This window comes from Sander lucioperca, chromosome 19 (genome assembly GCF_008315115.2).
Source record: "Sander lucioperca isolate FBNREF2018 chromosome 19, SLUC_FBN_1.2, whole genome shotgun sequence".
In the NCBI taxonomy this organism is placed as follows: Eukaryota; Metazoa; Chordata; class Actinopteri; order Perciformes; family Percidae; genus Sander; species Sander lucioperca.
Window position 1 is genome coordinate 27,338,482 of NC_050191.1, and position 27,926 is coordinate 27,366,407.

At 40.6% G+C, this 27,926-nt stretch overlaps 1 protein-coding gene and 1 long non-coding RNA gene across 2 annotated transcripts; one reads left to right on the top strand and one right to left on the bottom strand.

The window, feature by feature from the left end:
• Positions 1-6,797: 6,797 nt before the first annotated feature.
• Positions 6,798-27,442, bottom strand: frk (fyn-related Src family tyrosine kinase). Its single transcript, XM_031285668.2, has 8 exons — positions 26,843-27,442; positions 22,493-22,614; positions 17,902-18,065; positions 17,250-17,418; positions 15,708-15,866; positions 8,812-8,993; positions 7,361-7,526; positions 6,798-7,147 (listed from the first exon to the last, which is right to left on the bottom strand). Exons 1-8 carry the CDS (start codon positions 27,247-27,249, stop codon positions 6,939-6,941), a joined length of 1,578 nt encoding a protein of 525 aa, XP_031141528.1. The 5' UTR covers positions 27,250-27,442; the 3' UTR covers positions 6,798-6,938.
• LOC116040367 lies at positions 24,630-27,892 on the top strand. The gene is made up of 3 exons (XR_004102649.2): positions 24,630-24,641; positions 24,944-24,946; positions 27,604-27,892. It is a non-coding gene; the product is annotated as an uncharacterized LOC116040367 (long non-coding RNA).
• The last annotated feature ends 34 nt before the right edge of the window (positions 27,893-27,926 follow it).

Consider the following 27,926-nt stretch of genomic DNA (forward strand, 5'->3'; position numbering starts at 1 on the left):
ACGAGGGGCAGGAGTCGGCCTAACCGCTGACAGGACACGAGGGGCCGGAGTCGGCCTGACCGCCACAGGCAAAGTCTCATGGGGGCAGAACAAAGGCAAAGTCACTAGGGAGGTCTCTGGGACGCCGGAGACCGACAAGGCCTCAGGCGCAGTCACTGGGGAGGTCTCTGGGACGCCGGAGACCGGCAAGGCCTCAGGGACAGTCTCTGGGGCGCCGGTGACTGGCGAAGTCACTGGCTTACCCGTAGACGAACCCTCTGGGAGAGTGGTCGACGTAGACTCTGGGAGGTCTGTCGACGTAGACTCTGGGAGGTCTGTCGACGTAGACTCTGGGAGGGTGGTCCTCGAAGACTCTGGACGACTGGAAGACTCTAGCAGAGCGGTCATCGGAGACTCTGGACGACTGGAAGACTAGCAGAGCGGTCATCGGAGACTCTGGACGGCTGCACGTCAGCGGAGGTTCTGGACGGCTGCACGTCAGCGGAGGTTCTGGACGGCTGCACGTCAGCGGAGGTTCTGGGAGGCTGCACGTCAGCGGAGGTTCTGGGAGGCTGCTAGCCGGCTGAGGTTCTGGAGGGCTGCTAACCAGCCGGGGATCAAGGGAGCTGCTAGCCAGCCAGGGATCTGTGAGGCTGCTAGCCAGCCGGGAATCAGGGATGCTGCGAACCAGCTGGGGATCTAAGAGGCTGCTAGCCAGCCAGGGTTCAGAGAAGCTGCTAGCCAGCCGAAGCTCAGGGTGGCTGCTAACCAGCCGGGATTCTGGGAAGCTGCTAGCCAGCCGGGAATCTGGGATCAAGGACAATCTGGGGACACGAGGAAGCTCAGGAACACTAAGAAGCTTGGGGAAGCTAGGAAGCTCGGGGAAGCTGGGCAGTGCTGGGACACTGGGCAGCTTTGGGACACTAGGAGGGCTGCTAGCAAGCTTGGAATCTGGGAGAGTACTAACTAGCCTGGACTCAGGGAGGTTGCTAGCTAGCTGGGGCTCTGAGAGGCTGCCAGCTAGCCTTGTTTCAAGGGGGTTACTAGCTAGCCTGAATTTAGGGAGGTTGCTAGCTAGCCCAGGGTCAGGAGAGCTGCACGCCAGCCCGGAGTCTGGAGAGCTGCACGCCAACCCCGAGTCTGGGGAGCTGCACGCCAGCCCCGAGTCTGGAGAGCTGCACGCCAGCCCCGAGTCTGGAGAGCTGCACGCCAGCCCCGAGTCTGGAGAGCTGCACGCCAGCTCAGGAGAGCTGCACGTCAGCCCGGGGTCAGGAACAATGGTGAACTCGGACTTGGGAACACTGGTAGCCTCAGGAACAGTAACTCTGGTCCGCACGGACTCAGGACTGCTGGACAGCATGAGTTCAGGTCCGCTGGACAGCACGGGCTCTGGGCCAATGGACCGCACGGGCTCTGGGCCAATGGACCACACAGGCTCTGAACCGCTGCACAGCACGGGCTCAGGTCCGCTGCACAGCACTGGCTCAGGTCCGCTGCACGGCACACGCTCAGATCCGCTGCACAGCACGGGCTCGAGGCCGCTGGTCAGCACGGGCTCGAGGCCGCTGGTCAGCACGGGCTCAGGTCCGCTGAACAGCACAGGCTCGGGTCCCCTGCACAGTACCGGCTCGGGTCCGCTGCACAGCACGGGCTCGGGGCCGCTGGACAGCACGGGCTCAGGGCCACAAGACAGCACAGGAACACTGGAAAGCTCGGCAGCACAGGAAAGCTCAGGAACACTGGTTAGCTCAGGCTCAGAAACACAGGTCAGCTCAGGCTCAGGAACACAGGTCAGCTCAGGCTCAGGAACACAGGTCAGCTCAGGCTCAGAAACACAGGTCAGCTCAGGCTCAGAAACACAGGTCAGCTCAGGCTCAGAAACACAGGTCAGCTCAGGCTCAGGAACACGGGAAAGCTCAGGCTCAGGAACACAGGTCATCTGAGGCCCTGGAGGAAAAACAGGCCTGGTGACAGGGAGGCCGAATTCCCTCGCCGTAGCCTGCCAGCGCATATCCATGAGGTGCCTAGCGAAGACAGGATCCTCCTCATGCAGCCCATGAAAAAACTTCAACAAAAATTCTCCCACTGAGTCCATGGGGTGAAAAAGAGGCACAAACTCCATAACTGCTGGGTCCATATATACTGTACTGTACGTACTGTCAGGAGCTGCGTCGAAAGTAGGCAAGGTTGGAACCCAAATGCAGTTAAAGAGTTTTATTTTTGACAGGCAACACTTACTGGGAGCAATAATCCAGAAAACAAGGAAATCCACGACAGGGAACTCAAACAGAACAGAACGCACAGCAAAAATAACGAGACAATCCGACAAAAGACAAGGGGAAGACAAAGACTAAATACACAGGGTAACGAGGAAACAAGAGGCAGGTGACACAAGGGCTGGGAAACAGGTGGAAAACATCCGGTAATCACAAGAGCGGGAAAACAGATAGTAAAACAAGACAAGACAAGACAGAGAACAGATTATCAAAATAAAACAGGAAACAAGCAAAATACAGAACAGAAACAGACTACCAAAATAAGACACACCAAAAACCCTGACACATGCATTTCCAGGCCAGGTTAACCTGTTGTTTTAGACCCATTGTTTCAGAATCCGTGTGCTGTCTGGTAGAATTTGACAAATCCTTGCACACGGATAGCGCAGAGGTGTAGCAGAAGGTTAGAGTGCATGATATAGTTATGTTTTTAACCCTTGTGTTGTCTTCCTGTCAACCTTGAAAAAAACACCAAAACATTTTTGACGCCTTTTTTTCACAGTTTATGTTTGCTTTTTCCAACGTTTTAAATAGTTAAATTTTTCTTCTACACATTTTCAGCGCTTATTTCTACATCCCATATTTTGTGATATAAAACAAAAATTGAAAACGGGTCAATTTGACCTGAAGTCAACACAAGGGTTAAGCCTAAATCAAGGTAACCAAGGGTCTGTTTCAGGAAAGAGGTTTAACAAACTCTGAGTCTAACCCTGAATCTCTGAATTGATTTACCCTGAGATGGAAACTCTGAGTTTTCGGTTCCAGAACAGCTGATTTCAGTTGGTTCAATCAACTCAGAGTAGGTTGACTCAGAGCTAAGCGCGTGCACCACCACTATAAAAAAGGCAGCATGAATGGAGCCTTGATACTACGATTCACCATGGTAACAATCACAAACAAACTGGTCGGTGGAAATACTCATGCGCACATACAGCGAGTTTGAACGGTTTGAACCTGGTTTGAACATGTATTTCGTTAAAAATGCTGCAAAAGAGAGAGAATTTGCGTGGGACAAAAATTGCTGCTAAAGTAAATGCGTAATATCATATTTAATCATAAGTATAATATTACTGGTGAAATGGTATTGAACCTATAATCTATTTCTTTTAGGTGCAATCCTGTGGGCGAAAAAGTCCTAGTCCTATTCTGAGGCTGAAGCACCATCATTAACAGAATTATAATTCATAGTCTTTTATTTCAAGGGGTAAGGGTTACCCATGGATGTATTAAGGGTTTACATCATTCACCTGCATTACTGTGGAACTCCTTTTTAATGGCTCTTACTGGTTTGTCTCCAGGGAAGGCTACAAAAACATTTAAAAAACGTTTCAGAGCGAGTCACATTCTTCTGACGGCGCTTTGCTATACAGTGGCTTTAATATGCTCCGCATCACCAATGTTGTAAAGAAAACTGCCGTTTGCAAAAAAACGTAATGCAACACAAATAATCTGCGGGGATGTAGAGCATGAATGTATATGAATATGTAGACTACATAACTGATAGACTGGGAAGAAAAACGATACCTCTCAAATACAGTTGTGTTTAGAATAATAGCAGTGTGTTTAAAAATAAGTGAATAATGCTCAAAATCCTAGAATAGCTTTTAATTCCATAATATCTATGCATTGGGAACACTGCATATTCAATTCCAAATCAAAACATGACCAAAATTGATCAAGTTTGTGTTTTTTCTTTACAAACTCAACATTTACTGTATAAACTGAAAAATGTCTCAAGGGTTAGCTTTACTTTGAATCCCTGCACTAATATTTAGTTGCATAACCATTATTTCTGAGAACTGCTCCACATTTGTGTTGCATGGAGTCGACCAACTTCTGGCACCTGTGAACAGGTATTCCAGCCCAGGACCATTGAACTACATTCCACAATTCCTCTGCATTACTGGGTTTTTCCTCAGAAACAGCATTTTTGATGTCACGCCAAGTTTTCTATGGGATTGAGGTCTGGGGATTGGGCTGGCCACTCCATAACATCAATCTTGTTCATCTGGAACCAAGACTTTGCTCGCTTACTGGTGTGTTTTGGGTCGTTGTCCCATTTCAAAGGCATTTCCTCTTCAGCATAAGGCAACATGACCTCTTCAAGTATTTTGATGTATTGAAACTGATCCATGATCCCTGGTATGCGATAAATAGGCCCAACACCACAGTATGAGAAACATCCCCATAACATGATTTTTGCACCACCATGCTCTACTGTCTTCACAGTGTACTGTGGCTTGAATTCAGTGCGCCTTATACAGATTGAATGAATGAATGAATGAAGAAATGAAAGCGCTGTGTCAGGAGGAGACAGAGAAGAAAACCTGCTCCCGACCAGGTTAGGTTCACAGACTCCGTTACCATAGTAACTGACTGAGGTTAAGTTACCTCTCTTTCTGAAATGGGCTGGAGTTACCCCTCTCTCTCAGGTTTGATTAACCTTCCTTTCTGAAAGAGAAAACCCAGAGTTCCCCTCATGTCAGGGTTAACAAACTCAGTTTTCACTAAACCTGCTTTCTGAAACGGAGCCCAGTTTTTTCAGAGTACTCAGATAAACAGTGATTCATGGCCTACTGCCAGAAAACAAAGTCATGTCCTGAAAATCAACATGATCATTGAGTGTAGTGGAGAGAGAAGCAGTCTTGCATGTTGTTATCTTAGGTCACTTGAGCCTGCCCTGTCAAAGACAAATTAATGTCACTCGTGACAGATAATGTTCTTATCTTATGTCTCTGGGGGCTTTACAGTCTGTATCTATTTGGTGTACTTCGTTCAAAAAACAAGTTTTACAATTGCAGTTAAGCTCCAAATTAGAAAAAACAACCAAACCAAGATCATAGTAAATGTCATTTAATTATGCTATGTATAAAGGATTGTTAAAATACAGTAGGATTATATGAAACATTGCCATATTTATAATGTACAGTTAACAAGAGTTGGTTCATGACACTAAAGACAAAATCATCAGAGCATTATATAATCCACCAGGTGTCACTGATGGTCAGGAAGAATGTGGCCACAGATCTGAGAGCAGCTCTACAGCTTTCAACAACAAAACATTCAAAAGGAAGGATTACAGCATCGCATTGTTCAGTCATTGAGCAATCACACTGCAAGTCCAACAAAAAATACATTTGCCTACTGTAAGTGTGCCCCATTATGAAAGCAAATAGGGTTGAGTGTGCTGCAGATCTGTGGGTGTAGTGGCAGTGGAGCTACCAGGGGCGGACTACAGGATTTTGGAGGTCCTAGAAAAAGTACTGTGCCGCAGGTATGGAGTAGGGCTTCACAATTAATCGCAATTTTATCGAAATCGCAATATAAACTAGTGCAATAATCTAAATCGCAGAGGGGGGCGCAATGTTTGTTAAAGGCAACATGTGTCAAACCATCCTGAATGGTATGAAAGTATTGTGTTGCTGCATGGACATCTCTACAAATTGTATCCTAGACAAAAAAAATAAAAAAATCTTTCTTTGGTACAGAGTCTCGTAAAAATAACACAATCGTTTGAATTTTTTTAATTTAATGAAAATGAGAATAATGACACATAAATGATCATTCGCTCTAATATCGTGAATCATATCGCAATCACAATATCAGTCAAAATAACGGCAATTAGATATTTTCCCTTATCTTGCAGCCCTAGTATGAAGGAGAAATAACTAATTCCTGTGGCACCAAAAATAATCATTTGTGCTCTTGAATTACTTTATCTGTGCACACAAATGAACAGAACATAACATTAAATAATATTTAACACATGGTTAATGGATGTGAAAGATAACATCACTTTTAATGGGCAAACATCCAAACTGCATTAGCGATTCACTCATGGGGGGGAGGGGGGTTATTGATATTGTTCTTCAGTCCCTCTGGCTGCTGGAGCCAAAAACAGTCTCCTGTCGGTAACATTTTACTTGAAGGTATCTACATAAGAGTGACATGACACTGTCATGGCACATGAACCCTAACCATAACTTGTCATGACAAAAACCGAATGATACTTACTAAAAGAAGCGTTATGTCATAAACGTTTATGACTTGTTTATAATGTCTGACACGTTCATGACAGTGTCATGTCACTCTTATGTTGATACCTTCAAGTAAAGTGTAACCCTCCTATCTTTTGAATAATGGTTAAATCACTTTTGGTAGCAATTCGTATGACTCACTCAAGACACAAAGCCAAACAGGAACATGACTCATAATGACTCATCAATCCTGCCAGGTACCTTCCGGTTAAAGCTCTGCAGGTAGACAGTGGAGAGAATGCATCGCACACATTCCCGAAAGACAAGTTTGTCAAGATGGACAGATAGCAGCTTTCTGAAAGAGGACTCTTCGAGTCAAAGTGTGCTTTAAGAGTTAGTCAATCCACAAACAGCCGGTCTGAAAGTACAATCAGCTGTCAAACACAGGAGTGTCGCAACCACCTGGAGCTGTGGTAAAAGCCTCCTCACTGCATGTCAGATAAAGTCCAATCTTCCATCCCATGCATCATACATTTTAGATCCTTTTTGAATGCGTGGAATTTTGAATTACATTTGAATCCGTTTGATCATTCATCTATGTAGGTTTAGGTTTGGATTCAGGTGATTTGGATTTCACATCTGTGCAGAAAGAATAGCTTTGTTTTTTGCGTCTTTTCTTTGCACGTGTAGCAGCCTGATCGCTGTGCTAGTAGCGGCCAGCGTCGTCGTAGGAGGTGACGTCCAGGTCGAAGTAGTCCTCCAGCTTCCACTGCAGGGTCTCGAACGTGGGCCGGTCCTGCTCGTTCTCCTTCCAGCAGTCCATCATGATGTCGTGCATGACTTTGGGGCAGTTGGCGGGGCACGGCATCCTGTAGCCATGGGGAAGCTTCTGCACCACCTGGTAGTTCGTCATGGCTGTAGAAACCACAGAAAGGACATTAGAACTTACAGGAGACGATTACTTTTGCATTGAATGTTTACCTGGAACATCCAGATATGTTTTGAGAGCTACTTGAAATCATAGAATAATTTTTGACTTTTCAGAAAATTCTAAATACATCAGTCCTATTTTTTTTTTCCATAAATCTCTGTTCAGAGAATCATTTGTGTGTGTGATGAAAGTGTCACCTGGGTAAGGCATCTGTCCAAACGTCATGATCTCATACAGCAAAATTCCAAAAGACCAAACGTCCGATTTGATGCTGAACTTGTTTTCGTGGATGGCCTCTAGAGCGGTCCACTTCACAGGGAATTTTGTTCCCTCTCGGGCTTCATACACATTTTCATTCTCTTTCTGGAAACAAAACAAGGCACACATTATAGATTTTAACTGTCAGTCAGGAGTCAGCTGGATTTGGATTGATTCAACAAGTGTTTGACACATCACAAATCGCCTGATGGGACATTAACTGATGTGGGTTGTAGAGTATTATTAGCTTTCATAATGCGTGCCAGTCTGTACAAGTGGAGAATGTGGGCTGGCTTTAGTTTCATATCAGTAAAGTACACCGCAATTACAGTACTGGGCCAACAGCTACCAAGCTCCATTGTACAATAAGTTGATCAACAAGATCCTAAAATGTTCACTTTCTTTAGTTTACACATCACTTTTCTTTAGTGTACTTTTTATTTGTCATAAGTGAGAAGAACTTTGTTCCCCTTGTCCATCAAAGCCCTGAATGGCAAGCCAGCTGGACCCTAATCGCTGAAACGCTGCTTTTATCTCAAACACACGTGTGCAATTATACTTTTCTTTTTGTCACGTATAGTATTATGACCACTATTATGTGTTGTACAACAGGCAGTGTGCAATTTTGTTGGCTAGTGGCAGTCTATGCATGCCGAGTGATAACAGTCTGTGTGTGTGTGTGTGTGTGTGTGTGTGTGTGTGTGTGTGTGTGTGTGTGTGTGTGGTGGAAGAAGTATTCAGATCCTTTACTGCAGTAAAGGTACTAATACTACACTAAAAATACTGTTACAAGTAAAAGTCCTGCATTTAAAATGGTACTTAAGTAAAAGGTATGTACGTATTATCAGGAAAATGTAGTTAAAGTATTAAAAAGTACTCAATTCAGAACAATCCTCCCATAGTAGTGTGTGTAAAGGATCCAACCAGTTGTGTGTTTAATGGTCTAATCATCTCAGCTGGACTTGTAGCCGTTATATTGTTGGCTAGTTTACTTTAGAATAAAACATCAGATTTTATAAACTACATGTGTTTTGGTGCAGAAATCTTAATGTGTAAAGTAACTAGTAACTAAAGCTGTAACAGATGAATGTAGTGGAGTAAAAAGTACAATATTTCTCTCTGAAATGTAGCGGATTAGAAGTAGAAAGTGGCATGAAAAGAAAAGACTCAAGGAAAGTAGTACACATTTGTACTCAAGTACAGCACAGGAGTAAATGTACTTGGTTACATTCCCCCACTGTATGCATGTATGTACTATGTTGTGTTGAATTCTCCAAACAGCAGATAGTTTGTGTGTCCAAGACAAATTACCTTCAGGACAGAAAATCTAAATCTTATCTTAACTGACACTTTCTACATCCAGCACCACTTTAAAATCAGTCAGACCCACCATGAAGACCCTGGCGAGGCCGAAGTCCGCCACCTTGCAGATGTTGTTCTCTCCCACCAGGACGTTCCTGGCGGCCAGGTCTCTGTGGATGTAGTTCTGCAGCTCCAGGAAAGCCATGCCCGACGCCACCTGGGCCGCCATCTCGATCTGGTCAGAGATCCGCAGCGTGGCGCCCTTATCCTCTGCAATAAGGAGAGACACACCGAACCAATCCCACCATGTTAAAGGAACCATACAAAGAAATATGATAAAGAAGAAAATCATTCTGCCTATTGCTTTTAATCGGGAGAAATGTTATTTAACTGTAAAATAGTTGCATTATATGGCAGAGGTGTGGACTCGAGTCACATGACTTCAGAGTTGTAATACTTTGTTACTGTACTTAAGTAGAATTTTCACGTATCTATACTTTACTTTGTTATTTATATTTCTGGGAACTTGTACTTTTACTCCACTACATTTCCCCTAAGCGTCTTCGTTACTCCAAAATAAAATCAGAATAAATTTGTTACACTGCAATAAAGCAGGTTTGGCGAATCATTGCTCCTAGATTGTAAGATAATGCGCGCTCCATTCCAGTTGGTGACGTAATGCCTGTTTGTTGCCAAGCAGCAAAACTAAAGAAGAAGAGGAGGAAGCATAATAATGGATAGCGTCATGGAAGCATCTGCTGCACGCTCTGCCGCCATGGTAACAGACGACAAAGGTTTTGCTTTACTTTTACTTCTCATAAATTAAGATCAATTAATATCAGAAGATTTCCTTTGATGCTTAAGTACAGTACATATCAGATACTTTTACTGAAGTAATATTCCAAAACGTGACTTTAACTTCTCCAACAGTCATTTCTGGTAAGATACTTGTACTTTTACTCAAGTATTGCTTTCAAGTCCTTTATACAAGGCCCATGACATGGACTCAAGTCAGACACGAGTCACACATTTGATGACTTTAGACTCTACTCGAGAATTTCAGAAAAGACTTGCAACTTGATTTGGATACCGATGACAAGTGACTTCACTTGGACTTGATACCTTTCCCCAAACTCAAAGATTAAAAAGTGTTATTTAAAATGTGTTTTATAAATACATTAATTTCTGTTCATTTCCTGAATCAACTAACGCTGGTAATTCCCAGGCAAGTTGATACTTCATGAACGCATCAATTTTTTGTTTTATGCAAGCGGTCAGGATCTCTCTCACACACATGCAGATTATTCATCCATGAAATGAGATTTTTTTTTACTTTTACATTTGTCTTGTTCTTTATTTAGACATGAAACATTATGAAAGTGCAGTCCATGTTAAGTTCAGTAGCACTTGATACGTGTTTGACAAAATAAATACATTTAAAAAGGCATTCATGATTTGTGAAAATGTTGTCTACATTTGGTGAATATTGCATTATGACTTGTTTAGGACTTGAAACAAAGTTTAGGACTTTGGACTCCGGAGTTGTTAGTCTTCACTCGGGACTCAGTCTTGACTTTGGACTTGACTCGGGACTTCAGTGCAAAGACTTGAGACTTACCTGCGACTTGCAATGCTGGAGGCCAGCAGCATGTGACTCCTCTGCCCTTCGCCCCAAACATGTAACTTTGACAAATCCAATCAAGGCTAAACTATTCATCATTTTTTGAATTGGAAATCTAATTAAAAATAAATAGACAATTTTACTTTTAAAACAGCATGATAGGCAAGGTGAAAAACATTTCTACGACCATCAACTTTGTCAAATAAAATGACTACGCTACTGGCTCCGCTGTGGCACATTCACCATCATTGGGTTCTCTGGTGCTATAAAATGTGACTCTTGGCTCTCTTGGAAGTTTATCTCCTACGTACGAGATGTTATTTTAATGTTTAATTCCTACGTAGGAGTTATTATCGCGTACGTACACGGTACACTTTTAGGCTTATTTAGGCTGATAAAATGTAACTCCTGGCTGCTGCATGCTTACGGAAGCCCTGAAAGGGAAAAACAACGAAGTTTATCTCTTACGTAGGAGATCATATCTAAAAAGTTTATCTGCTACGTAAGAGATATTAACTCGTATAGAGATAAAACTCTGGGCTTAATGCACTTGAAAAGATATAATGGAATAAGGATATAATGCTCAGTTTTTGTTGAAAGAGGTTTTAGAGAGCTGCTGATTAAACTGTGTTCATTGTATTGTGTACATTGTATTGTGTGTCACACTGGCAGGTGTTTCAATTATTTTGCCCACCCCCATTTATAATGAGGGTAGACTAAATAACAGAAACACCTCTGTATAATGCAAAACAATTCAGGTTAAATCAACACCTCTGAAACCTTCATGAGGGCAGTTTGTGTTGCTAATAAACTATGTATCGAGTACTCTTTGGTATATCATACCTTATTGCAATTCAAATTGCAACATCGGCAAGAAAAATTGCAAAACAATGTTTATCTCAAATCACTCAGCCTCAAGTAAAAATGAACAGGGTAAAATGCTTCTTTTATCCATTGTTCATTTAAGTTTCAACTCCAAGCATTTTGGTAAATTAAGTATTATTGTTATGTAACTATGTGACATAGTTACGTGCGTAACTTAACACACAAGTTAATATGTATACGCAAGTATACGTTGAATTTGGGTTTTACATCGGTCTCCTGGGGAGGGGGGGGAAGTCCTGTGTTTGTTCAGTGTTTCCTCTATGTTGACTTGAAAATGGTGGCCCGCCATGGCAAAATTTCTGCCACCACGGTATCAGAAATAGGGCAGACGCACAATGTACAGTAGTCGCGTTGCTTTTTAAATGATCCTGCCTGTTGGAAAGCCTGTCCACCCCCCCCCGCCGCACAGGTGGACGGCGATACTGCAGTCTGATGTCGGTTTAGTGAGCGGCACTGCGCTCTGATGTCTGTTTAGAGAGGCAGCAGACTTTTTATTTATTCTTTTTTTTTCATTCTGTCTGGTTTGTGCGTTCGTGAGGAAAACGTGATATTATTGTGTAATATTGTACATGTGGAGTTTGTTGTGCGACACCATGCAGGACAAATATATAAATCTGTATAGTTTAACTATTTAGATCGAAGTTATGGCAGTAGTTGTCATGAAAGACTTATTTTCGGCACACTCGTTAGTCTATTTAGTTAATCATCGGCGTTAATATGTGATAACGCTGAGGGGGTGGGTTGTTGTTCGGACAGACCTGCCCCCACTGCTAAAAAAAAAAAAATCCTAAAAGGAAACACTGTTGTTTGACACATCAGACCTCTTCCATCTGTGGACTTTGGCGCTCTACACACTCGGTCCACCTGCATGTGTTTTTACTCTTCAAGATTGTCCGAGTGCGCACTCACTCAACATTGGCAGAAGTCTACTCATTCAGAATACCCGACACCTGTCAGGGGGGTTTGCAGGGCATCTGAACTTTAGGAAAGTCAAATCTGGACAGGGACCAACTCAAACTCACCTTTTACAGTCACGTTTTAAAGTAGTAGTAGGGTAGTAGGGTAGCAGTAGTAGGGTGTATAGTGAATTAAAGTTCATGTGGGTCAGCACACAGACTGTCTCTGGGCTGCAGACGTCAACTCCAAATGAGCGCTCCTCAGAGTGACACTACATCTCTCACACTACAGCACTACACATGTCCCAGCAAGTACAAGGTCCAAAGTAAAGCAAATCAAAAGGTCTTTTATCAAAATACTAAATCAGCATCATATGTTGTGTTTACGGCACATTGAAAAACCAGGTCTCATCCAGCGTTTAAAAACGCTACCACGGCCCTCAGTTTAAGTCCATCCATTCCTGATTGTATACTGCTGATGGAGAGACTTTAAAATGACAAAGATATATACTGTATGTATATAACTTGTTGTTATTATTATTATTATCTTGTATTTTGTACAGTGTCTAACAAGAGAGAGTGAGAAAATGAATGATCAAAAGACATCATTCATTTTCTCACTCTCTCTTGTTAGACACTGTACAAAATACAAGATAATAATAATAATAATAATAATAATAATAACAACAAGTTATATACATACAGTATATATCTTTGTCATTTTAAAGTCTCTCCATCAGCAGTATACAATCAGGAATGGATGGACTTAAACTGAGGGCCGTGGTAGCGTTTTTAAACGCTGGATGAGACCTGGTTTTTCAATGTGCCGTAAACACAACATATGATGCTGATTTAGTATTTTGATAAAAGACCTTTTGATTTGCTTTACTTTGGACCTTGTACTTGCTGGGACATGTGTAGTGCTGTAGTGTGAGAGATGTAGTGTCACTCTGAGGAGCGCTCATTTGGAGTTGACGTCTGCAGCCCAGAGACAGTCTGTGTGCTGACCCACATGAACTTTAATTCACTATACACCCTACTACTGCAACAACTCATAGCTAGGACATGTTCAAAGTAAAGATGTTCCGATACCAGTATCTAAAAGCCTCCGATACTGCCATAAAATGCTGGTATCGATGAGGGCTGCAGTTTATGCAACGATCAGATACCACGTAATTGTAGCCCAGAAGACAATCTACTTTTAAAGTAGTTTGTTTATGTTCTTTTTCCATTATGAATCACTGTCATACCAGATAGTAAAAAAAAAAAAAAAGTTCTACAGCGTTCATTGTTTGTTTGTTCATGTTCCACAAAGAGTTTAACCTGAGCCAGGCCATACAACAATGATAGGAATCATATTACATCCATACAAGGATAGTAGTATATAGCTGTTAAAACATAATAAGAGATATGTATTTTTTAACACACTGGTATCGGAACGGTACTCAGTAATTAGCATCGGTAAGAGAAAAATGGTATCGGAACATCTCTACTTCAAAGTCCCAAGAAGAAAGTATAACACATAATCTAGACTGTAGCTGCCATTAATCAGATTTGTGTAAGCATAGTGAATGTTTAAAACGTGACTGTAAAAGGTGAGTTTGAGTTGGTCCCTGTCCAGATTTGACTTTCCTAAAGTTCAGATGCCCTGCAAACCCCCCTGACAGGTGTCGGGTATTCTGAATGAGTAGACTTCTGCCAATGTTGAGTGAGTGCGCACTCGGACAATCTTGAAGAGTAAAAACACATGCAGGTGGCCCGAGTGTGTAGAGCGCCAAAGTCCACAGATGGAAGAGGTCTGATGTGTCAAACAACAGTGTTTCCTTTTAGGATTTTTTTTTTTTTAGCAGTGGGGGCAGGTCTGTCCGAACAACAACCCACCCCCTCAGCGTTATCACATATTAACGCCGATGATTAACTAAATAGACTAACGAGTGTGCCGAAAATAAGTCTTTCATGACAACTACTGCCATAACTTCGATCTAAATAGTTAAACTATACAGATTTATATATTTGTCCTGCATGGTGTCGCACAACAAACTCCACATGTACAATATTACACAATAATATCACGTTTTCCTCACGAACGCACAAACCAGACAGAATGAAAAAAAAAGAATAAATAAAAAGTCTGCTGCCTCTCTAAACAGACATCAGAGCGCAGTGCCGCTCACTAAACCGACATCAGACTGCAGTATCGCCGTCCACCTGTGCGGCGGGGGGGGGTGGACAGGCTTTCCAACAGGCAGGATCATTTAAAAAGCAACGCGACTACTGTACATTGTGCGTCTGCCCTATTTCTGATACCGTGGTGGCAGAAATTTTGCCATGGCGGGCCACCATTTTCAAGTCAACATAGAGGAAACACTGAACAAACACAGGACTTCCCCCCCCTCCCCAGGAGACCGATGTAAAACCCAAATTCAACGTATACTTGCGTATACATATTAACTTGTGTGTTAAGTTACGCACGTAACTATGTCACATAGTTACATAACAATAATACTTAATTTACCAAAATGCTTGGAGTTGAAACTTAAATGAACAATGGATAAAAGAAGCATTTTACCCTGTTCATTTTTACTTGAGGCTGAGTGATTTGAGATAAACATTGTTTTGCAATTTTTCTTGCCGATGTTGCAATTTGAATTGCAATAACAAGAGTTTAAGGTATGATATACCAAAGAGTACTCGATACATAGTTTATTAGCAACACAAACTGCCCTCATGAAGGTTTCAGAGGTGTTGATTTAACCTGAATTGTTTTGCATTATACAGAGGTGTTTCTGTTATTTAGTCTACCCTCATTATAAATGGGGGTGGGCAAAATAATTGAAACACCTGCCAGTGTGACACACAATACAATGTACACAATACAATGAACACAGTTTAATCAGCAGCTCTCTAAAACCTCTTTCAACAAAAACTGAGCATTATATCCTTATTCCATTATATCTTTTCAAGTGCATTAAGCCCAGAGTTCTCTCTATACGAGTTAATATCTCTTACGTAGCAGATAAACTTTTTAGATATGATCTCCTACGTAAGAGATAAACTTCGTTGTTTTTCCCTTTCAGGGCTTCCGTAAGCATGCAGCAGCCAGGAGTTACATTTTATCAGCCTAAATAAGCCTAAAAGTGTACCGTGTACGTACGCGATAATAACTCCTACGTAGGAATTAAACATTAAAATAACATCTCGTACGTAGGAGATAAACTTCCAAGAGAGCCAAGAGTCACATTTTATAGCACCAGAGTATGGCTATTATTTCATTGGACTATTTTAGCTACAAACCCAGTGGGAAAGTGGGCTTACCCGGAACTTGGAAGGGATTTTGTACACAAGGAAATTGGTTTATAGGCCACTGGACTGCCCCCTGGCCAAGACTAAATACAACTTATGATGTGAAAATATGTTCAGCTGGGTACAAAGTTTTGATCTATAAACTGGAGGATCTATATTAGTTTTGTTGCTCTGGGATACATCTCTACTGTAGCCTGCCCTATGCACACTCGCATTGGACTCTGATCTTGTCATAAAGTAGCAGTAGCTCATGATCACATGTAAGTCAGCTTGTCTTACTTTGTAGGTACTCCAGCAGGCTGCCATTCTTCATCAGCTCTGTGATGATGTAGATGGGCTCCTCCATGGTGCACACGGCATACAGCTGGATCAGCTTGGCATGCCGCAGCCTCTTCATGATCTGAGCCTCCCTCAGGAAGTCCTCAGTGTCCATGGTACCTGCCACAGGTGTTCAGGGATGCTACATTAGGAGTGCAACTTTGACATATAATCATTTTGTAGTGGTTAATAACATCTTTGGATGTTCTGTTGATTGTATGTTGTGATAAGTATTTTGTTTTGTTTTTTCTTGCTTGTGCTAAAATGTACATGTTCTTATTTATCTCTTTATATTTTAACCATGTTCAAAATAAACTAAACTACACTAAATCATGTCAGAATTGGTGTCAAAAGTTTTGGTCTGGTTAGCCATGGAGGCTAGCACTGCTAATGCTAACTACTTAGTTTGTTTTTCAAACAAGGAGCTTCTGAGCCCGCTTACAGTTGCAACTCCATAGCCAGATATACTTATAACAGAACTTACTTACATCTAGCCCATAACAATAATATGGTAGCATTTTACAACAAACATCATTAATACATGGTAAATTGATAGGTAATTAAACTTTAGTTAGATATTTTACTGTTAACAAATAATGAAATTATGATTTATGTTTACTCATTATTTGTAATGCTATAATGTATGTTATTGGATGATTAGTTTAGTGTAATATAAAATATTTAGTTCATACATTTTGATAGTTAATACATTGTTAATTGTAACTGTTTATTAAACCATCTACAAACATTATTTAGATGGCTATTATAATGTTGCAATTAATCCTTGTAATAATTAGTTAATGATTAATAAGTTGTTTATAAAGCATCAAGTAATATTAATTTGCAACAATAAACTGTCACTCTCAGTGATAACAGGAATTCTTAACTGAGGTCCCTCAGGGCTCTAACTTAGGTCCTATTTTTTCCTTTTAAAAAGCTCTCTCTTGGTAACAAAGTCACATCAGTTGTCCTTCCACTGAAATGCAACATTTCCAACAAATATTTGAAGGCAAATTCACAATTGTTATTTATGGTTCTTTCTGCACCATTTGGCAGCTTGAGATCTTTATGACCTCTGGAGTTTGGCTTCTTACACTGATGTGTGTACAGAAAACCAGGAGTGGCCTCTGTTAGCTAACTTGGGACAAATAGGTTGAGAGAATAGTACAGTCCTGCTTTATAAAACTCAAATCATTTAGAAAATTAGATTTTGATCTCTTACAGAAAGGTTTTGTCATTTTCCGTCGAGATCAAGTTCAACAAGTTTCTTTCACATCTCCATATTGTTTTGAATACTACAGCTATGATCTTAACTATAACCAGCAAGAGACAATACCATGTTAGTTGGATATGTAATTCATTTTCAGATTTCACTGATCCCATACTGTTGACATGATCAAATCAACTTGCACTTGCAACTTATATGCATTCATTCCTAAATACAGTAGTATGTGTAGTTGTGGTTTAACAGCTTCAGTGAGAGAAAAGGAGGCGTTAGTGTACCAGGTTTGAGGGTCTTCACTGCGACTGCTGTGGTTTCGTTCCACAGGCCCTCGAACACTTCTCCAAATTGACCGGCTCCGAGTTTCCTCAGCAATTTGATGGAGTTGCGGTCAATCTCCCATTGGTCCACAGTGTTGTAGGACAGGCCATGAGTCTGTGGAGCCTCCATCTACACAGACAGGAAGAGTCACCTTTTACTGGGATGACAATGTCACTTTAAACTGTATAGAAAAAGTTCATTTAAGGAATAGACCCAATGGGTAGAGCTGTAACAATTCCAAATGTTGCTGTACAATTAACTAAGAAATAATTGCGATTAACATAATGGTTTCTTTCAATCAAATTTAAAAATATTTATTTATGCATTACTATATACATATAAAGTTTTGAATGAAACCTAGGATACATCTATGGGTTATATATCAGTTATGTGACTCAGATAATGTAGTAACACAAGTACACAGCCTATGAAGTAAACAATGCCTCTTTAATATAAAACATTGATTTTTTTGCTAACATTTTTATAATCGACAATTGCCATTAACAGTTTTACCCCTTAGGACCTTAGCTTAATTGCGTTCAAAGAAACAGAAATTATGTAAAAAAAAAATTGCGATTAGACAATTATCTAATAATTCACAGTGGGTTTTACCTTTTTGCATGGTTCCCCCAGACGAACACAGAGGCCATCGGCCATTTTGGAGTAATGTTCCACCAACTCCTCCAGTGTTGCAAAGGATCTGATCCTCGACACATAGTAGTGACCATTCTCCAGTTTTTTCAGCTTGTAATGCTTCACCTTCCCATTGTCCAGCACTGAAAGACAGGTCAACATCAGTGATGTACTCAAGAGTCAAACACAAGGACGTAGCACAAAATTCTGGGTCCTGTAGAAAGGCACTCTATATGGGCCCCACCCCACACCCACAGCTATTCATTCTAGCATCTTTTTGGGCCCAACTCAGTGGCCCGCGCAGCACAAAACGCGTTTTGTCTGAAAGCCATATTAGTGTACAGTGTGTTTTTCCCTGAAAACAGCTGCTGGAACATAGCTGAAGAGGCTAAAATGCTCTGTGGCGCTAAAGAGTCCTGTAAATCTCTCTGTAGGTTCATAAAATTGATTGAAATTGATTGATGTAATAAAAGAACAATCCATGGCCATATTATTTAAACCTTGTAATGATGGGAGAAGTCATGAGGTCATGAAGTATATTGTTGCACATTGAACCTTCTAAAATAATATTAGGTTTCTAATTTAGGATGCATCAAAATATATTATGATCCCTGTAAATGTGCTTCAGTATGAAGAAAAAATTACTTTCCATAATCCTTAATTAATATCCAAACATGTCTCACCAACTTGCGTTTAATATTGAAAACATGCTATGTTACTAAAGTACTGTACATGTGTTACATCATGCAGAAATAGCAGATGGAGACAAATCTGTTTCAATGCTCAAAATCCTTTTTTTAAAATGCTGAACGTTGGTGCTGTAATGGAACAATGACTTTTCAGAACTTTCTGAGATCAGCTGTTCTCTATCAACGGTTATCGTGTGTTGACCACAGATATAGATTCAAAGGCTGCCGTTGGAACATTAATAATTGCTCCGTTTACACACATATCACGTATCATAAAAAAAGCAAATATTGACGCCATTTGTTCCTTTGATTCCATCTAATCAAATCAATATGTTTTCACGTGATCACACACAAACTGAGTGATGAACCTGGCTGTGAAATTAATTTTGTGAAATTTGGCTATATTGAATGAACATGGAAGGAATTTGGTCATAATGGAAAGAGCAAGGCCAGAGTGAAGACAGATTAGAGCGGAGAGAGATTAAGTTATCACATCACTGCATTATGGGAGCACAGACCTCTTGTTTATTTCACTGGATGACCGTGAAACCATTAATCATTCGAGTCAATTGAGGATAAGAGTGAGTCACTGAACAAAGCTCAGGCTGTTCGGAAGGGTGTGTTTTGTGGCAAAGAGGTACACAAAAACAGACTTCATCTGAGAAATATTATCTATTAGGTGGAATAATACAAGTACAATTTAAATGTGTTGGCAGTCGGTTTGCTTTTGCAATTCTAGAAGTATTGCGATTCAATAGTATTGAGTGTTGTGGTTTTCTTTTCCTTCTTTAACAAAAACAAAAAGTTGAATAGCACAATTCTAGAGACAATATATCATGAGACATTTCTAAAAACTGATAGTTTTCTAAGAAGAATGACATCATATGTCAGCCAGTCTGACATTTATTTACTTTGTAAAGAAGAAAATAAGATGGACTTTCTGCTTTCGTTCGGTTTTGCTAGAAACAGATGATGTAGTCACCATCGGCGGTACCGTAGAAACAAACTGTTTAGGTCAGTCATTGGGTTTAAAAAAAATAAAAATAAAATCACGATTCTAGGGAAAAGAATCAATTCTAAAATCGTCACCAAGAAAATAACAATACATACGATTTTTGATTTTTTTCCCCCACCACTAATGCATACAGTACATAAGCTACTTATAAGATACTACTCATACCAATAGCAGCAAAACCCCCTAAGTGTTTTGATTAATGGGCTGGGTTTAAAAAAAGAGTTTTTCCCCAGTTGTAATTAATCTGCATTTGACTTATACGATACTAATTCATTAAATTCAGAGACTGATCTTTTAAGAGGCTCCTGTTTTAAAGCTAGAGTGAAGATATTGGTATCATATGAAACTAGACAATCTAGCCATGTCATGCTAAATAACGCTCCAAAGGCAGGCGAAATTTGGGCGAAGGAAGCACTGCCATGGCCATTTTTACAGATGTATGGCATAAGGTATACCGGCTCTCTTTTTCTGGCCACTCAAAACTCCCTGCCTGTGGAGTCTGTAGAGTTGCACTTTGTTGTGTTGACTGCTGTAGTGTGTTCATGTTAAATACAAAGTACATTAATGTAGCTTCTTTGAGGTCAATTCTTAAAAAGGGCAATTTTGTTTTCTTCAACCTGGACCCCTCAAATGAATACAGGTGGCATTCGAATTATAATGACCTAATCCACATTGTTGAAATCATTTAAATATTGAGCCACGGCACTGAAAATCTTTTAGATAACAACACAAACCTATAATTAACGTAGCCTATACTTAGAAACAACAAACTCCTGTCTTTCTTCCGACTCGCGTTCCACACTCCACACTACTGTCACCTCTAAGATCGATAATGTTGTCAGTGACATTAAATAACAATCTGAGGTTCACATGTAATTCTATGACCATACAGTCCTTCTGTCATGTCTAGTATCACCTTCCTTACCTAATTCTCTCTTTAGGTGCTTTCCCAGTTTACACCTGCATACTCCAGGCATAGCTGGACTGTTCATGCTGCCCATATTTTGATACCGTATTTGTCCGGGTGTTCAGTATGTATTCATCCACAGTCACATCGGGGCCTGGATTGTTATGAGAGGGTAATCACTGGACCCACTTGTACCATACATCCTGTATCGCTGCAAGTTTGTCACGAAGTGTATGACAGTTGGAAACATGGAATGTCTCATATTGCCTTTGCTGCCGTTTCAACTTTTGACTTGGACACTCCTGCCAAAATGAGCAACCCAATGTAGGCTTGTAAGTGGGTCCCATCAATGTCTTTCCAAATGTCCCGATACAGTTCAAGTAGGGAGAGGGACAATGATAACATTCCATTTTTGGAAGGGTAACATGTCCACTGGAGGCTAAGAGAGAACAGAATCTGCTGGTGGTTGAGAGACAACAAGACGGTCAACCCCAATAGTCTCATTCTCATCAGAGGAAGATGCCTCATAACAATGATCCTCCTTAAACATTCCTCATTATCTGACGCATTCTCTTCTACCAAAGAGCTGCGATAAAACCTCATTGGTAAAAAAAAAAAAAAAAAAACTTTGCTTATGCCTACCAGACACTAGAAGACTTTGAACAGACTTTGAAAAGACTAAAGTCTGACACCATCTCACATCTAAAGACAATCATCTCACCTTGAACGTTAAAGTCATAATATGTAAAGACACACAAGACTACAACTAAATTTGTTTTGAAAGATTTAACCAAGCTAGATTTTCTGTTCTGCTGTATGTCTGCAGATGAATGTCTCCAGTACCTGGAGGTCTGCGTTTATCCGCCGGTAAAACTCCCGTTGGATGACACACTTCAAAAAGGGTTGAAAATCAGCAACTTTCCCTCTTTAGCGTTTAGCTTAGCGCAGCGCCATAGCAACCATAAACAACACTGTCCCTAGCCGTTTGCTGCTTCCTGTTTGGTGCTGGAGGGAGCGCATCCATTGGTTGTTGACAATGTTCACAAGATTAGACTTCACTGCCAAGACTTAAAACTTAGGATAATATCAAATACGTATGATTTTGTCGGAACGTCAAGATGGGAAAAAGACTGACTGGGACTGAGTTTTATGACCACCTTACACCGATCGATTGAGGCGACGGGAGCGCGCCCCAACTCTAGCAAGATTCTCAGGATTTCATTCCGATATTGGAAAATAGTCCATGGAATCGCTTGAAAAGTCGGTTGGTGTAAGGTCGCCATTATAGGTAATTTTCAATGGAGAGAGTATAAAGAGAGAGCCCACAGAGCACTGAGAGAAATGGTTTCAGGGCTGCAGTACCAACGGTTTTGTTTGTCCCTCCAGTGTGTAGTGTGAAGTATCGTTGTCCTCGCAGGAAACATTTTTCCCCTCCCTCCCTATGTGGGACACATCAGGGGTTCTCGCACTACTACAGGTATGGTTATGGCAGATTAGGGCCCTAAAGATTATAAATTTGCATGTGATGGTGACCTCAATATCAGCCAAAACAATCTAAACAAATGTGTGTAAATAATCATATTTGCTATTTGTTTTATACAGCTAAAATAGCTGGGGGGTCAAATTGACCCAAAGGGACACCGCTGGCTAAAAAATGCATACAGGACATTGAAAATACATCATGTTAATTACATGTTTGCCTAGTTGGGGTCATTTATTACATTAAATATATTACATATTGGACCTTTTAATACACAATTGACTCACTTCATTTTTTATGGAAATGTCCCCACAACAACTCCTAAAAAGAATGTATGTGTGTGTGCAAGCCATTTCACCTCTGACTGCTTTTTGAATGAGGGCCAGTACAAATTTGGGTAAAAGGTATGAAACTCACGCAGATGGTTTATGGTGTATTCAGAGCTCGAGCTGCTCCTGTATTATGTCATCTGAGCTCACCTGAGAGCGAGCGCTCCCCTGTCTGACTTTCACAGTTTCGGATGAGGAAGGCGCCCTGCTGGTTCCCTCCAGCCAACAGCAGCTTCTCTGCGTCCAGCCTCTTGGTGTCGGGGAAATACCATCTGCAAATCCGAATTTAAGCCAAGATTGAGAGCATTATCGAGCATTCATTGGCTTATTAATACTGTCTACACCATGAAAACACAAGAACACAACACTCATTTTTACTAAAATGTAAAATGTAAAATGTTTAAAATCTAGTTTTAAAGGAATAGTCTGGTGATATTCTACTTTTTTCTTTTAGACAATGAACCTGCTGGAAATCCCGAATAAATTGATCCCACTAACTAAGTGCTGTGTGTGTATCATGGCCTGATAAATGATAAAACATCACTGAGCCTCACTGCTGCACCGGCTGACATGTTATTTCATCACCCCCACACCCACACCCACACCCAGACACCCAGACACCCACACCCACACCCACACACCCACCCACACCCACACCCACACCCACACCCACTAGTCTGCACCAAATGTGTATAAATCCACTGCTGAAAATAGTCCCCTTATGTGCGTGATGCAACCTCATTTCAAAATCAGTTAAGATTTTAAATAGGGATGCACCAATCCCACTTTTTCGGTCCCAAGATCATTCTTTTATGTCTAAGGCAACACCAGGTGGGACTTAAACATCACTTTCCCAACTTTGTAAAACAAAACGTGACAAGTAAGTACATTCATTTACTGAATTGTTATTTATTATTAAAATAATAAATAGTGCACTAGTATATGTTACAGGGATTACAATTCCAGTGTAAACCTTTAAAATGCAGCAACAAATTGGTCTAAACTTAAACAGGAATAACTAATTATTATTCCATGTATGTATAGTATATAAACATAATGGAATAGATTGGCCACATTTTCACTGATACCTGATCCAGCTACTTGAGTCAGTATCGCCCTGAAATCAATATCATGTTGCAGCATCCCTAATTCTAAATCTCGTATAGTCCCGAGTCCAGCTTTAGCCTAAAAAAAAATAAGATAGTATATATTCATGACCCATTATTAAAGATTTACATCTCCAGTAGGAACCAGTGGGTAGGCCTGTAACAATGATTACATAATTTGCAATTCTTTTACATAATCGCCGTTTCTTTGTTTAACTGCAATTAAGTGCTAACATTAGCTAATGCCCTAATAGGTATGACTACTGATGGTAATTGTCAGTTTTATGTTAATTTAAGAAAAAAATACAATGTTTTCATGATAATAAAGAGGCGTGGCTTACTTCATAGGCTGTGTACTTGTGATACATTATCTGGGTCACATGACTGTGGTGATATAAACAAAAGATGTATCCTGGAATTCATTCAAAACTATATTTTTTTTGCAAAAGTAATACATAAATTAGGGATGTCCAGATCCGATCACATGATCGGAAATCGGACCCGATCACATGGTTTCAGACTCGATCGGAATCGGACGTTACCTCCCGATCAGGAATCGGATATATATGTATATATTTTCTCATTATTTTTTAACACATCTATAGCTTTGCGGTGGCACAGAGTTAGACCCTTTTGACTCCACACAGAAACAGCAACCCGTGCGACATGACATCACTTTGTTGCAGAGACGCTATTGGTTAAATGCCGGCAAAGTAGAACACGGAAGCAGCTTGAAGCGAAAAACGCGAGTAAGTCTGCGGTCTGGAGGTATTATAAAGTTGAATTATTATAGAAGTATCGGATCGGGACTCGGTATCGGTAGATACTCAAAATCAAATGACTCGGACTCGAGGGCAAAGAAACCTAATCGGGACATCCCTAATTTGACTGAAAGAGACAAGTATATTGTTAATTGCAATTATTTCTGAGACAAACAGAAAATGTTTGAATTGTTACAACACACACACACACACACACACACACACCTTTTCATTAGATTTGCTGACAATAAGAGATATAGAATGAAACCAGCCTTATCCCCTTAGACCTTTATGTAATTCCATCTATATTGATCTTAGATGATGCATTATCCTAAATTATTTCATGACCACAAACTACACACTAATACATAAGGAGGGCGTCAATAATGGGCCACAACCTTTTTTTTCTTTTTTTGTTGGTCATATTTTAATGTATTAGGTTCTTATTCTATTAAATTATATTGGCTGAACATGACCATGTTAGTCTAATATAACATTAAAATAATTAAAATTCAAAGTAGGAATGCTTACCAACACTTAATTAAAGAACACAAAACATTTCCTGCATCAACAAAATCCATAATGTCAGTCCTGTCACGCCTTGGTCATTCCTGTCACACCACATTATCATATAAAAATTGACTATTGAAGAAATTATTCATGAATGAATCTCTTTAAATGTATACATGAAGGCAGGGGTATATATCCACTGTTGCGTATTTGTAAAAATCTAGGATGTAAAGGTAGATTTTTTTACAATCTTATGAGTGCCTGGCTGTGCTTACCATCTACTACAATTCACCACAAAGTCAATTATATATTTCATTTAGGAGTTACACACCATGCTAGATACAATAAGGGACTTGTGATCAATAAGAAAATGCTATTTGTATTAAAGAAGGTCATTAGGAAACCTTTCTGACATTTACAAATATGTCTTTGACAGGGCCTGACAATTTAGGGGTGAATGGGTTTTATTCAGGCATAAAAACATGCTGAGATGGCTCCATATGTGTTTCTCATAGTTTACCATGTCCTTCATATGGCTTAATGTTCAGAGTTTAAAAAAAATACTCATTTTTTTAGAAGTGGACATGTACCTTTCTGGTAGAATGTCCCTTAATCTGGCCCTGATTAAACTGAGAATAACTAAAAGGAGCCTGACATTTAACCACACGTTTAGTCCACTAGTCCAGGATCTTGAACTTCACCTTTAACATTACACACACTCCGACTGAGTTTGCTTCTGTCCCCGGATATGTCTGAAACTAATTCCTCCTAGTCTCACACCACGCCTATCAGGTTTGTGCTTTAGTGAAACCATGACACAAATGCCGCCTAGACTGCTGCAGGGAATCACAACTACTTGTATCTCTGTGAAACAAAACAGGAAAAACCAGATAACAGCTGAGAAGAAACTAGCTTCACCGAGAAGGCAAATAGGCCGTTATTACATCACAAATATGGGTTGGACTTTTCTGGGACGTTATTCTCTCCAACAACAAAGAAAAAAGTACTCCTTTATTTTAATGAGTGAAGTTACCTCATACAATACTGTAGTATCTGACAGGATGTTTTGGTGGCATGCAGCCAAAACCTGGTACAGTATCATATGGCAATATCACTGTTGGTTAAACTTTAGCTACAATTATCCAGGAAATGCCAAGGCATTTTAATGCACTTGTGACATTCTTGTGTTTTTGAGTCTTGCCTTGATGGGAATAATTAACCTGTGGCCTGTACTTCCTGCTTATAGACAATCATTAACTAGTTCATCCCAAGACTTTAATTTGTAGCCATTATTCTGCACTAAAGACAGAAGAACATGTTGGTGATTTACCTCTGTGAAATGGCATACAAAGTCAGTTAGGGTTCTTAAAGGACTTTAGATCTCCAAATGTGTTATAGTCTTGGACAAATTGGAGAGAAAAAAAAAAAAATATATATATATATATATATAAAAAAAAATATATATTACAGTTTGGAATAGGCCTATGTTATGTTATGAAAAGGGGATCGCTATACATACATGAATTTATTTGGTATTTAAAGTATTTGTATACTTATGAGTGGTGGAATAAGTTTTCATATCCTTTACTTAAGTTAAAGTACTAATAGTACTAATACTAATACCCATAATACCCATAGTAGAAAGTGTAAAGGATCCAACCAGTTGTGTGTTTAATGGTCTAATCATCTCAGCTGGACTTGTAGCCGTTATATTGTTGACTAGTTTACTTTAGAATAAAACATCAGATTTTATAAACTACATGTGTTTTGTGTGCATAAATCTTAATGTGTAAAGTAACTAGTAACTAAAGCTGTCAGATGAATGTAGTGGAGTAAAAAGTTCAATATTTCTCTCTGAAATGTAGCGGAGTAGAAGTAGAAGGTGGCATGAAAAGAAAAGACTCAAGTACAAGTACCTCAATATCTGTACTAAAGTACAGTACTGGAGTGAATGTACTTAGTTACATTCCACCACTGCAATGCAAATAGGATAACAATATCAGAATATGTTATGAAAAGTGGATCGTCATTCAGAAAATAGGCCTACTACATGGACTTATGTAGGTATTTGAATTCGTGAATACTTTTATTATTCATATTAATATGACAGCAAGGACACTTACGGTTCTGCGTCAATACTCTCCACAGGTGCCACATAATTGGCCGGGATGTATCCCTGTTTGGTGGCCGAGACCCCGGTGAGGGCTCTCGCAAACCACCATTCCCCGGGACTTTTATCCAGAGCCTCTAACGTGTCCCCGGCGTTAAAGCTCAGGTCCTGCTCGGTGCGGGCCGAGTAGTCATACTGGGCGATATAAAGCCCCGCTGCTGCTTTCTCCGGGGGAGGCACTGCCGGTAAAGCTCTCTTTGAAATGAAGTCCACATTTGTGGTTTTATCATCGGGAACGGGATTAACAAAAACTATGTCCGTTTTGTCCCCGCGCCTGGGCTCATCTCCGGGCTGGTTGGGCTTTTTAAAACATGCCAGAAAACTCTGCCAACACGAAGAAAACCTCTTCTGGATCTCCATGGCGTGGCCGCGTCAATCACTGCGGTCATTCCGTGTCAGGAATCCTCTCGTCGCTCATGATCCACATCCCATAATAACAGAGTGATGGGGACAATCCCAGGAGCGGACAGCAGCACACACGCAGCTACTGCAACACAACACTGGGGCAAAGGGAGGTGAACAAGGGCCACTTAAGCGTCACGTTTCCTGGTAGAGTTCATGTGTTCATGTTCCAATCAGCTGCACCTGCTGACCGACAGACGAGCGGGTGGAGATGGCTGCTTCTGGAGGAAAGGAGCGTAGACGTTTGTCTGTTGATCGTGAGCTTCGGGCGGTTGGCAACAACTGGACTGTGAATGGTCAGGGGTTAGGAAGTGACGGATCAGGAAGTGTGAATGAGGAGATGGATGTTGGACGCGGGAATGTGGAAGAGTGGAAAGTAGTTAAAAAGAAACGCAAAACTAAAGACAGGGATAAGTCAGATGCTAGTGACAGTGATAAAGGAACAACTACGGTGAAAAGGAGTGAAGATGAGTTCAAGGTATTTATCAAACTGTTGCAAGAGGGGACTACTTTTGATAAGTGGAGTCCAATCCTACTAACCAAAGCTCTACATAAAGATATTGGGGAGGTAAGGAGTGCTAAAAAATTGAGGAATGGTTATTTACTGGTAATGTGTAGAACTGTGGATCAACAAC